Here is a 13,351-nt window from a genome sequence, read left to right on the forward strand (position 1 = left end):
GACTTCCAGAGAGCTGAGAATGAGACTAAGTTATCTCCTTCATTGTGTGCTGGAAGGATGCCATTCAGCCTGCTGTAGCTCCTTTGCTTGCAGATGTCCGACCTTGTTCCGTAACCCTGCATGGCAAAGGATGTTAACCCCATTTCTGTGTCATTAGTAACCGATAAGCAGTGACACCCTGCTGCCCTCTAGATGGACATATGACCTTAGGAATGTCACCTGCTGATCTGCTTTGAGGAATCTGCCTTCACTTGGATTCATTTCCTGTGTTTGCAGCTGCTCATTGCTTTGTGCTGCGATTAACTGGGAGTGTACAGCTGGGGACAGCAATGTGTACGTCGGTATGCATGCAGCATTTTGCATTGAATAGCCTGTCAGTAAAGCTCACTGTGATTTGATGGGCCTGTTTGCCATCACTAAAACACTGGCCATAGTATGGGGTGCAAGTCAAGGAGATCACCCATATTTTATGGGGGCTGGGTAGGGAACTGACTGTGGAGTTTGATCATTGACCCCGTGATTTGATTTGGTTTGATTTATTGTTGTCACGTGTGCTACGATGCAGTGACAAGTGTTGTTTTGTGTGCAAAACAAGCTGATCATACCATACAGAGTATATCAGGATAGCAGAACAGAGAGCAGTGTTACAGCTGCAGAGACGGTGCAGAGAGAGGGATCGACATTAACATTTGAGAAGTTTGTTCAAACGTCTAATGGCAGTTTGGGAAGATGGGGCCCGTCCTGTTATGTCACAGAACTTAAGGATGAGATATGGGTCACCTCCTTCTGGAGAATTCAAAGAACGTTTGTTACAGCTCCTGGTACTTCGATCTGTAATTACAGTGAGAGGCATCACAACTCGGGGTCAAGCTAAGCAATTGGGGTACACACTGGAGCATACTTCAGTCAGCATGCCATGCTGCAAGGGGACCCAGCTCAGTAAGACGGAGACCCAGAGCTTCATACCATTAGGTCAGATGTAATGATACAGCAATTGCTGTATAAGCATAGCCATTAAAGTTGTATTGCGCATTTGCAGTGAGATATGTAATTCCCTCCCTATAAGGACATGGTAGGTCAACTGTAGTGGTTCAAGAAGACAGCTCAGCCCCACCATCTCAAGGGGCAACTAGGGGCAGAGAGTAAATGCTAGGACCAGCCAGCAATACCCACATCCCACAAATTAATTTTTAAAAATTAACATAACACAGCAGGGTAACTGTGTTTGGGCCAAGGGCAGCACTGGACCCCTGCTTTCTGTGGTTGCCCCAAACCGTTCTGGTAAATGAACTGAACACCTCCCAAGGAGATTCAGGTCCTTTCTGAAGGGTGGGGACCAGAACAGAATGTGAGAGAATGCAGCATTTTACCCCTCGCTTTGGCAGTCAGGTATCATTAACAACGAAGATGCAGCCTCCATACAGAATCATGTGAGTGCTAAACAAATCCAAGGATGAGCAAAACGTTTGAGAATATACTTGTTGTATGGATCGTATCACTGGAGAGCAGTCCCTCTGCAAACGGGGAGTTTGCCTATAAATGGAACATTCTCTGAAGAACACTGAGTAAATATTTAGGCAGAGTGTTTGAATGGAGCCTGTGACTTCTGTTTGATTTGAAACAGTTTATGAATTGACATGTGTAACACATCACAGAATGCACAGTTCAGGCCTGAAAATGATCGAAAATCAAGCCACTTTCTTAAATATATAAATTATAACAGACCTTGATCTCAGGTGAGTTGAAAGTTTTGACGGGGATTGGGTGAGTGGGAGATGGGAAAGAAATGTTTTGTGTTGAAGAGATTTCCTTTGATATCTTCAGTTCCAGAAGCTGTTTGGCAGCTCTGTAACGTACTACATAAACTTCATTTGAGCTACTGAGATGTTTCCAAGGATTTGGTAACACTAACGCTTCAGAACAAAGCCACGAGTTAGCAGTTCCACTTTAAAGCATGTCAGATATGGATTTGAGGGCACTATGCTAAATGTTTTTTGCATCATGTCAAAATCCTGCACCATGGAATAGAATCGTCAGATTTTACAGGAAAGGAAACCATTCAGCCCATCATGTCTCTAAGAGCTACCCTGCTTGGCCCAGCTTCCATCCCTGTCTCTGCAGCCCTCTCAATTACTTTCAAATATATATCCAACTCTCTTTGAATCCTCCCTGGGGATCTGCCCCCAGAACACTCCCAGGCAGTGCATTCAAAATCCTATCAACTCTCTGAGTGAAGAGGTTTCTCCCTATCTCACTTCTAGCTCTCTTGCTGACAATCTTGAAATTGTGACCCCCTAATTACTATCATACCAACTAATCCTTTTAAACATTTCAACCAGGTCAACTCCTAATCTTGTATCAGTGATAATGGGGACTGCAGGTGCTGGAGAATCCAAGATAATAAAATGTGAGGCTGGATGAACACAGCAGGCCCAGCAGCATCTCAGGTGCTCCTGAGATGCAGCTGGGCCTGCTGTGTTCATCCAGCCTCACATTTTATTATCAACTCCTAATCTTCTCTGGTCCAGGGATGATAAGATCAATCTCTCTCATCTTTCCACGTATCTAAAATCCCTCATTTTGGTTGGACCAAAGGCTGTGCTGTAAGGCTCTTTGACTCTGTGATTCAGACCAATTCAAACTTGCTGATTCTCAGTCAAACCCCGACTTGCTGATTCTTAGTTGAAACCAAAGCTTGTTGATTCTCAGTTGAACCCAAACTTGCTGATTCTTAGATAACACGGTGTGAAGCTGGATGAACACAGCAGGCCAGGCAGCATCAGAGGAGCAGGAAGGCTGACGTTTTCGGCCTAGACCCTTCTTCAGAAAGATGTCTAGACCCAAAACGTCAGCCCTCCTGCTCCTCTGATGCCGCCTGGCCTGCTGTGTTCATCCAGCTCCACACTGTGTTACCTCTGACTCCAGCACTGGCAGTTCCTACTATCTCATAGAAATAATGCTATTATATTAAACTAATAGGGGAACTAGTGGAGTGGTAAGGATGGTGAATGTTGGAACTCTCTTCCACAAAGGTCAATGGATGCTGGATCAGTTGTTAATTTTCATTCAGAGATAGATAAATTTTTGTTAACTAAAGGTAAGGGATATGAGCCAAAGGCAGTTATATCTTGTTAAGCCATTGATCAGCCAGATCAAGTTTGAGGGGCTGAACAGCCTACTTCTGTTCTTTCATTCCTATTGACTAATATCCCTGCCCTTGAGCTAGAAGGTTGAAGTCCCACATTAGGACCTGATGCTGAGGAAACTGTGCTGGTAACACAGCTAAACAGGCTCAGTAAGAACTTATAAATCCCTCCAGCGCACTGCAATAGTGGGTGCTGAGTGTGGTTGAGATTCTCAGTCAGGTGTGTGATAGACTCTCTCGATGTCTCTATCCAAAACTCCAGACTGCAACAGGCATGTATAAAAGCACATTGCCACAGCAACGCAGGCTCCCTGGGTGAACTGTTAAACACCACTCTCCACTAAAACAACATCTGAGCAGTAACTTACCGAAAATGAGGGTGTGGTCATTGCAAGTTTGGATATGTTATTTTCTCTATTCGCTAAAACCAGCTGAAAAGTCCAGATGCAGTCTGCCTCTCGCAGTGTGCGTGATGAATTCAAACTCTGCAGGAGTTGCTGGCATCCATTTTCATTGGACTAGCAAACTGATTCGTCATAGTGAAAGCAGGAGTATAAAGAATCTACCATTACACCCCACATTAAAACAGAATACAGCAGACCCATTTATTGTGCAGTGGTGACTGTTTGACATTTATAGGAAGTCTGCTTTACAAAGGATTTCCTTTACGTGCCGGTGCCAGACTTTGCTGGCTATGTGAGTTCTCATCCAAGCCTACACAGTTCCAGTCAGCAGCTTCAGGCTGTGTCTGTGGAACGATCCAGCTTTCTCCAGTATGTTCCCAGCAAAGTCTTTCTCCAGAAAATAATTGTTTTGGAACGGGTGTCATTCCTTGAGAATTCGGAGGGTGGGTGTCTTTTCTGACGGCTTGTCTTGTTTGTCTCCTTTGTCACTGCACCTCGTGCTGCCTGGATCTGACCCTTTCTGTTCTCTTCCAGATGACAGAGGGGCGGCGATGCCAAGTGCACCTCCTCGATGACAGGAAGCTGGAACTTCTTGTTCAGGTAAGACAGGCTCATCAGCACTTTCGCACGGAGTAACGCCACAGCATTCTGCAGGGGACACTGCACAGCAGAAGTTAAAACAGAAAGTGCTGGAAGTGCTCAACAGGTCAGACAGAATCTGTGGAGAGAGAAATCAAATTAACGTTTCACGTTGATATCTCCTCATCTGTTTCTCTTGACACAGACTTGGTGAACACCTATTGCTTTTATTTATCAAATGTACTGTTGAAGCCATCACCTCTTCTATTTGGGTGAGGATTTTTGAGTCTCACAATGCTTGTTATTCAAGACCTTAAAGACACATGTGCATGCGCGCGCGCGCACACACACACAGACACACACACAGATACACACGCACACACACATACAGACACACACACATACACACACACAGATACACACACACGCACATACAGATACACACACACAGATACACAAACTCACAGATGCACACACGCACGCACGCACACATACACATGTACACACACCCATATGCACACGCACATACATTCACCCATACACACATCAGTGCGCACACACTGACAGACACACACACGTACACACACACACACACACACACACACACACACACAGACAAGACACACACACACACGTACACACACACACGCAAACAGACATAGACAGGCAGACACACTCACACATACATACAGACATACACATGCACGTTCACACACATGCTTGCACATACCATCACACGCAAGTGTAGACACACTCCCACACACACACTCACGTATACATGCAGATAGAGACATTTACACAGACACAAACACACACACACACACACACACACACATAAACACACACTCACATATATACACAAACACATTTTCTTTCTGTGTCTCTCTCTCTCACTCGCACACACAGCCTTGAATTGAGAGTGGATGATCATTTAATTCTTCTCTGAGTGAGAAACCAATTAAAACTCTGCAATAGGAGCAGTGCGAATGGGCCGTGTTAACATTACAGCAATGAGGATCAGACCATTATAATTATTTTCTTATTAATCCTTTACTGTTAATTCCCCCTTACTGGCTGGGCCAGTATTTATTGCCTGCCTTTGTCTCCAAGTATTTCTGTAAATGAATCTTAATTCAGGAGCTTGATGTTTGAAGGGGACACTTTGTAAAGCAAGTTTCCTGGGGTGATATTAGAAATGGGGCCTATTGTGTGAGTAGACCCTAATGGCACTGTCAGCTTCTGAGTCCTGATGTTGCAGAAAAGACCTCTGTGATGCCCCTCTTTATCAGCTTCACGTCAGGGTTCCGGAGTGCTCACTTATCCAGCAGTCTTTTTATATGATTAGTCATCATGGTATTAAAAAAAAAACTGTTTTTGGAACATTGAATTTCCAACTCTGATAGTAATGTCACTTCCAGATAATTTTCTACAAAAGTGGCTTTTCGCAATATTCTTTGATAATAGGTTACAGCATAGAGCACATGATATAAATAAATATGATTGGCTCTGTTGCCTGCTTTAGACGGTTGAAAATTCTCCTTAAGTTATTAACTTGATTTATTGAAGAAAATTGTAGGGCAGATTAACTTCTCAGACAAAGGAGCTTTGGCATCAGAAATATTTCACTGCAAAAACAGCTTATGCTGTCTTTAAGGACAATGATCATTGCGTCAAATGGACAGGATTTAAGGTTCAGAAAAGGTTACAAATCTATTAGAATAGCATTCTGCCTCTCATTAACTCTCAGCACGTGCCCCAAACTTGTTAGATTACTTCAGGTGCTCACATGCTCTGACTAAATTACCTGTCTGGTTCAGAAACACAATGAATATTTTGAACATTGCAAAATTAAAGTCCACATTTATTTTGTCTCTAACCTAAATGACGATACTTGATTATGGAAAGTAATCTCCATATTACTGCATCACCGGTTTACATTGTCTAGGTGTCATTTTCATCCAGGCTGAAATCAAGATTTGATACTTGGACAAATGTTCCTGTATTGAAACAACTATGACTGTAGAACTTAGCATCCATTGTGCCATTGGTAATAACAGGTTCACTTGGCTAAAAAACTGATAACTTTGTTTATCAATCACAAATGTACATCAGATACAAAGTTAGTCATACAGTCAGAGAGGTCTACGGCACAAAAAGGCCCTTTGGTCCATCAAATCTGTACTGGTCAAAAACACCCACCTAACTATTCCAATCGCATTTTCTAAATGGCCCATAGCCTTGTCTGCCTTGGCATTACAAACGCAAATCTAAATACTTCTTCAAAGTTGTGAGTGTTTCTGCCTTTACCCACTTTTACAGGCAGTGGGTTCCAGGTTCCCACCACCTTCTGGGTGAGAAAGGTTTCCTCACATCCTCCCTAAACTTCCTGACCCTTACCTTAAATCTGTGCCCCTGGGCATTGATCCCTCCACCAAGCTGTAAGATCCGTCATAATCTACTCTATCTATATCCCTCATAATTTTATATATCTCAATCAATCTCCCTTCAGTCTCCTCTGCTTTCAGGAAAACAACGCCAGTCTGCCCAATCTCTCAATCCCAGGCAACATCCTAGTAAATCTCCTTTGCACCCTCTCCAGTGCAATCATGTTCCCCCTAGAATGTGAATTCCAGAACAGCACACAGAGGCTGGTATCCTGTCACCAAGTCACCCTTTAATTACACATTGACACTGATCCTGCTCCCTTGGAGCTCATCTCCCCAGCTCTCAGAGTAAGCAGAACCTTTGACACTCCTGTTTCTATCTGTCAGCCAGGGCTCCCTGATTGGACCAGGTTAACAGCCCTAATCGGGGCATGCATGTTGTGTGAGGTCCAGTTGGCTGACCTTGTTAACAATCACTAAACTAGCTATGGTCTAACCAGGGTTATACGCAGTAATCAAAACTTTAACTGTTCATACATGTTACGAGCACCATTAAACAGATTGATTGAAGAATGTTATATAATGCCACAGAGAATGTGCTCCTATAGACTGTTGTAAATGCAAGAATATGAGTGCAAGCCTATTGTCTGCAGCTGCCCAGGGAAATGCCTTCTGTACTTTATATGTTACAGATTAGTAAATGTCTGTATTAGAATTCTGTTGTGCAAACTGGCTCCCCAGAAGGAGAACTCCCCTGGTCCTGCGCTCTCACTGTTAATGTTACAGTTGTGGTGAGGTGCTGCTCCACAGGGATCTACAGTGGTACCAGTTTGCAGTTACTCATGTCCCTACAGCCTGTTACAATACACTCAGACTAGGGGCAAAATAGGAGCGATTTCTGCCCAGTCTCACAGTTACACAGCTCCATCACAAATGTAAATTAAAAAATTCAAAAGTGCAAATGAAAAGATTTGCAGAGAAAGTTAACATTGAACAGGTGGTTCCAGCTGCTCTGATCGACCAGCACCCACCATTGTTTTGGCAGGGACTGCTTGTGGACACTGAACATGCCTTAAATTCCCCAGACACGATGACTTAACCTAGTTAGTGAACAAGAACCCTAGTTTTAAAACTATAGCCTCCTTATGTGGTTCATTGCTAAAAGTGCACAGTGTTTAAGAACAGTGTTTGCTTTGGCAGAGTACCAAATACCAGTGGTTTCAGTCAAACCATATTCATTGACCTGTTCAAAAAGAATTTGGTTATTTCAAATGTTAGAGAGCTAGTCCTGTCTGTACTTTCCTTTAAATTATCATCACCCATGGGCTTGTAACCCTTACCTCTTCATTAAATCTCATCGTAACTTTGTTTTATAGCTGGAACAATATGGTGGGTACTTTAGTTCAGTGTTTCTAGACAGCCCACCTGGTGTGGAAGGTTGTAGATTCAGAACCTCCCCCAGTGTAACTGCCTGACACAAATACTATAACGTTTTTTATAACGGTCAACTCCCTTTCATACAATGGGAGCATTGTGTTTTTTTTTGTGTGTGTGGTGTGTGTGTGTGTGTGTGTTATTTTGGATGGAGTACTTTTCCTTTCGGTGAATTTGGCTGTGCGTAACCTCGGCGTAACCTGTGCGTTGTTCAGGAGACCTGATACAGCATGCTAAGAATTCTGTGTTATATCAGCTGACTGATGCAGGGTGTTGTGAAGGAGTTTAACAAAGGCGCGGTATTAATTGGGGAGCAGGTATGTTCAGGAAGCAGGAGTTGGCATCACAGTTCATTGGGTTGTTGGTTATAGCTATCATGCTTATGAATTTCTTTCTTCTGAGTCACTGGTCTCCCCCTAACCCCTCTCACCCCTACCTGCTTGAATGTCCAGAGAATGTTTGAACTGCAATAAAGTGGCAAATATTTGGGACAAACTGTGAGGAAGAAATAGAGGCAGATAATCCTAGCAATAGCACTGAACAAATTGATAGATATTTGGTAGACAATGAAGCCACAGGAAACAAAATAGTGCCTGGTCATTGTTAAACTTATAGACAGGATAGAAGAACTGGAACAGCTGACTTTCTATAATCTCATGTTGCAAAGTACCACTGTCAGCCTATTTCTGGGTCCATTCTCTAAAAGCGAGTACTACAGGACTGAATTCTTGGTGCTGCTGCCACTCGCAACCTCGTTGATTTTTATCTTTCAGCTTTGAATTGAACTCTACTCAACTTTTCATGTGTGTGTGCGTGTGTTCATGTGTATGTCTGTTCATGTGTGTGTATATTTGTGTGTGTGTCCATGTGTGTCCCTCTTTTCATGTGTGTCTGTGGATGTATGTGCACTCGTTGTGTGTGCATTCATGTGTGCATCTATTTGTTTATGTGTGCTTGTTTGCGTGGGCGTTCATGTGTGTGGCACCACACATCTGTGTGTTTTCATGTGTGTACACTGTGTTCACATGTGCACATGTACATATATAAATGCATTTGTATGTGTGTGTATGTATGCACATGTGGATTCATTTACCTAAATCTCATTATCAATAACAAGTTCCATTTATATCACTTCTTTAAGTTGTGAAATAGAGTCATAGCGTCATACAACATACAGACCCTTTGGTCCAACTCGTCCATGCCAAAAAGACATCCCAATCTGACCTAATTCCACTTGCTCATATCCCTCTAAATCCTTCCTGTCCATATACCTATCCAGATGTCTTCTACATGTTGTAATTGTACCAGCCTCCACCACTTCCTCTGGCAGCACATTCCATACACGCACCACCCTCTGCGTGAAAAAGGTTGCCCCTTCTGTCCTTCTAAAATCTATCCGCTCTCACCTTAAACCAATGCTGTCTGGTTTTTGACTCCCCTACCCTCGGGAAAAGACTTGGCTATTAACCCTAATCATTCCCTTCATGATTTTATAAACCTCTATAAGGTCACCCCTCAGTCTTACCAGACATCTGCCTAATGCCAGTGCAGTGTGGTGGCCTGGTGATACAGGGTAATGGTATCATTCCCCTGTGGTTGAGCCAGGCTTGGTGAAACTATTCTCAGCTGAGAACCAAAAAATGATCGATATTTGAGCCAAATCAGTCATGAGTTTGTTGACATATGATCTGAAGTGAGCCAGGATGCCATCTTTAATTTTGGTGGAAGGTGCTGTAGGATTTGGCAGCTTTTACCCTACAGTTGAGTAAAAAGGTAGCAGACAGGACTGTCAGTATTTTGCTCGTGCCAAACTAACCAGAACTATTCCAGTATGACAGCCAATGGGTTTGGGACCAAAAACAGCCAATGTTCTGCTCAAGTATCTCATACAGCAACTAAGAAAACAACAGCCTGAGGGCAGTGTATTGGTGTCCTGCAGCTTACTAACAGTAAGGCACAGCGCTTACAAAGTCAGTCTGTTCCCCTTGAAAGGGGCAAGAGGACAGATAAATCATTCACTGCGACTTCCCATTGGCGTAATGAGTAGAGGCATTGCATGTGTTTGGTACATCCCATATCAGTTGCAGTTCAGAGATAGGCCATTCATCCTACCTGGTCCATACTGTTTGTTATGCTTCACACAAGCTACCTCTCACCTCTCAGCAAGTCTTTTTGTTTGTTTCTCTCTTGTGTTTATTCACTTCCCCTCACCCATGTTGGAGCAGGTTCTATATTCTCCCCTCTGTCTGGGTAAAGACCTTTCTCCTGAATTCTCCATCTGTTTCCAACAGATACTTCTGGCTCCGTTGGTTTGTAGAACTGGTACATCTTCAGAGATTGTTGAGACGCGATCATCTTGCTTCGGTCAGCCAGTTAGCCTTGGTTCAGTAGCCCGCTGTCTGACATACATTTCTTGGCCAGTTTATCTGTTGTACATGTGACGGTTATCATCTGTTATGAGAGACGGTAAGCGTAGGAAGGATGTTCCCCATAACTGAGGACTACAGGACCTGGACTTAAATGAGAAGAAATGTCTTCACCCAGAGAGTGGTGAGCCTGTGGAGTTCTATGCTACAGAAGGTTGTTGAGGCCAACACATTGAATGTTTTCAAGAAGGATATCGTTCTTAGGACTAATGGAATCAAAGGGTATGGGGGGAGAAAGCAGGAACAGGGGACTGAGTTGGCTGATCAGATTGAATGGCAGGGTAAGCTCGAAGGGCTGAATGGCCTACTCCTGCTCTTATTTTCTGTGTTGCTGTGTCTCTCTGCCTATTCAAGGGTCACTTCATCAGTGCATTAGGACTTTCTATCTGATCAGCGCATCCCATGTTCAAGACTGGCGCTAAACAATTTGTAGCAGCAAGCCTGCATTTTAGATTCTGGATCAGTGGTGAGTCTGTAGATCTCAGCCAGAACAGATCTTAGGACACTGCAGTTAGGGTCCACTTTGTTATCAGACAGCGTGGTGCCTGGGCATCATCCAGCAGCGGCTTGGTGCTTGGGATTGAGAGTTTCCACCAGTCCTCCTTCCTGTGTGATCCCATAGGATTGTTCAGTCACCTGTGATGGAGGATAGACCGGGAATACATCGCAACAGATGTCTTTCATAACAAGTTACAGTTTATTACATCAGAGTAGCTAGACACGGGTTATGCTAACTCTTGGACATTTTAACTATTACTAGCGAGAGGTAAAGAAGACCTGAGTATCTCCAACAGAAGCTGTGCCAATGTCTAACCAATTATGAAGTGTTTAAGAGGACATTGGACAATTATTTGGACAGAATGATGCGTAAGGGTATAGCGAGAAAGCAGATGATTGGCACTAAGTACTGATACTCGTGTGAAGAGAATTTTATAGAAGTTTTAAAACAATGTGATAATCTGCTTGCTCTGATTACTCTCGGTGACTGCAGTTATTCGGCTCTTTTGACAATGTTCTTCCTGCATGCTGGAGATAAGACAGACCTGAAGCTCTTTCCCCTCCTTGCAAGAAGGAATCGAGATGATGAAGCCAGGAGCAGGAAATGAATCTTCGCCAGCGCCCGGTAATTACAGCCTCTCAAGCAATTACTCAGCAAGTTGGCTGCCTGGAGCTGTTCTTCAGCCGGCACAAAGCTCAGGAAATCTTTGTGCCCATTGAGATAAAATCAAGGAGGCAGACTGCAGCGGTGAATTCAGAGCAAGTCTTTTTCATGCCTTAGCCAAGCCCAGTTAACGCTGGTTGGCAATCTGAGAGCTCGAGGGCCTCCATGAGTTTAGCCAACTGATAGAAACACGAAAAATTGGTGCAGGAGTAGGCAATTCAGCCCTTCGAACCTGCACCACCCTTCAATATGATCATGGCTGATCATACAGTTTCAGTATCCCATTCCTGTTTTCTCCGCATACTCACCGATTGCTTCAGCCATAAGCGACATCCAGCTCCCTCTTGAATAAATCTAACAAACTGGCCCCAACAGCTTCCTGTGGGGGAGAATTCCACAGGCTCACAACTGTCTGAGTGAAGAAATTCTTCTTCATCTCAATCCTGAATGGCTTATACCTTATGATTAGTCGATGAAATTTCATTTTTCCAAAGATGTACATTAAAACAGTTGATCTTTGACATACTGCCCTTTCCTGTTAAACCAAGGTGTGTCCACAATTAAATATTGGGTGAGTGAGACAGCGATCTCAAAATGAGAATTTAAGCGAAGGGTATCGCTTAACAAAGATACAGAATCTCAACCATTTCCAATTCGGCTCATTCATTGTTGGCCTAAAATGAAACATATTTCACTTCTGAGTTAAACCAGGCCTAATAGCCGGGAGTTTAAGTACATCCACCAGTGGGTTCAAAGAGAGCAGTATTAAAATATGCAACATCTTCCCTGCCACCTGTGTCCCATTGTATGGAAATGTCGGGGGGCCCGTCCACCCTTGCCCCTAGTGAAGGCCCATTAAAAAGGACACTGATCTTGCCCCTGCCACTGTGGGAAACCCAGAGCAGGTGAGTAGCCTGACAGCTTTCACTGGACAGTTCCTGACCAGGGGTTTGGGGGAGGGGGTGTCCTCCTTTTAGCGATAAGGTACCCCTTTGCCCATCCGAGGCAGCCTGCATCCCAAACCATGGCCACAACCCTCACCACATGTTAGATTTCCCAAACAGCCCTCAGCAAGATCGTGCCCTAACCTCCTCACCGGCTGGTTAGGACCTGCCCCATCAAAACCCTGACCCCCAACCCCCCCCCCAAAAATGTTTGGCCTCCATTACATCCTCCTTCATTCCCAGCAGTAACTGCCTCTCTAACTTGGAGCTGCCAACCTGGCTGACAGCTCCCCTCTCCTGTTGGGCAGGCGATAGGGGTTGGAGGGGAGTCATCTAATCCCTCCCCCAACTCATACATTTACATCAGACAGCGCCTAGCACAACCAGTCTCTCACTTAGAGTTTGTCACCACTGACTATAGTGATGACCTGGAGGAAGGATGATTAACACAGAGGTGAGCTTAGAGGAGCTGTCCATGATACAGAGAGGCCAATCGCACAGACTGGGAGAGATAGCCATGAGTGAGGAAGAGGGCACAGTGTATCAATGTCACTGTCTGCTCTTTCCTGATGGGTTGAACCCACAGACCAAGTACCTGCCGTGTAACAACAGTGCGTGAGGTGGGTTTGTGTAGCGAGGTAGCTGAGGGACCACTGCAGTGGGCACTTTCAAGGTACAACTTCTTCAGTCAGTGTCCCATCTCTGCAGAGTTTGCGACCTGAAGAAGAGTCATTCTCCAATTGAAATTTCGCTCAGTTTCACTCTCCACGGGCCCTGTCTAACTTGCTGATTTATTTCCGGCACTTCCTCTGCAAGTTTGTGTTCTCTAGCATCCGCGGTATTTAAAGTTTGGAAATGTCAAACTGAAGTTCA

General features: G+C 44.2%; 1 protein-coding gene across 10 annotated transcripts in view; it reads left to right on the plus strand.

The window, feature by feature from the left end:
- frmd4a (FERM domain containing 4A) overlaps nucleotides 1-13,351 on the plus strand; it is a 702,228-nt gene that overhangs the window by 423,023 nt on the left and 265,854 nt on the right. For 9 of the 10 annotated variants that reach the window (XM_048553974.1, XM_048553978.1, XM_048553975.2 and 6 more), the window contains one exon: nucleotides 4,084-4,149. In XM_048553974.1, coding sequence (XP_048409931.1) covers nucleotides 4,084-4,149 — 66 coding nt within the window. Of the gene's footprint in view, nucleotides 1-3,911; nucleotides 3,993-4,083; nucleotides 4,150-13,351 lie in introns of those variants that run through there. The other variant, XM_048553977.1, reaches the window with a different exon arrangement.

Source organism: Stegostoma tigrinum, chromosome 25 (genome assembly GCF_030684315.1).
Source record: "Stegostoma tigrinum isolate sSteTig4 chromosome 25, sSteTig4.hap1, whole genome shotgun sequence".
Lineage (NCBI taxonomy): Eukaryota > Metazoa > Chordata > Chondrichthyes > Orectolobiformes > Stegostomatidae > Stegostoma > Stegostoma tigrinum.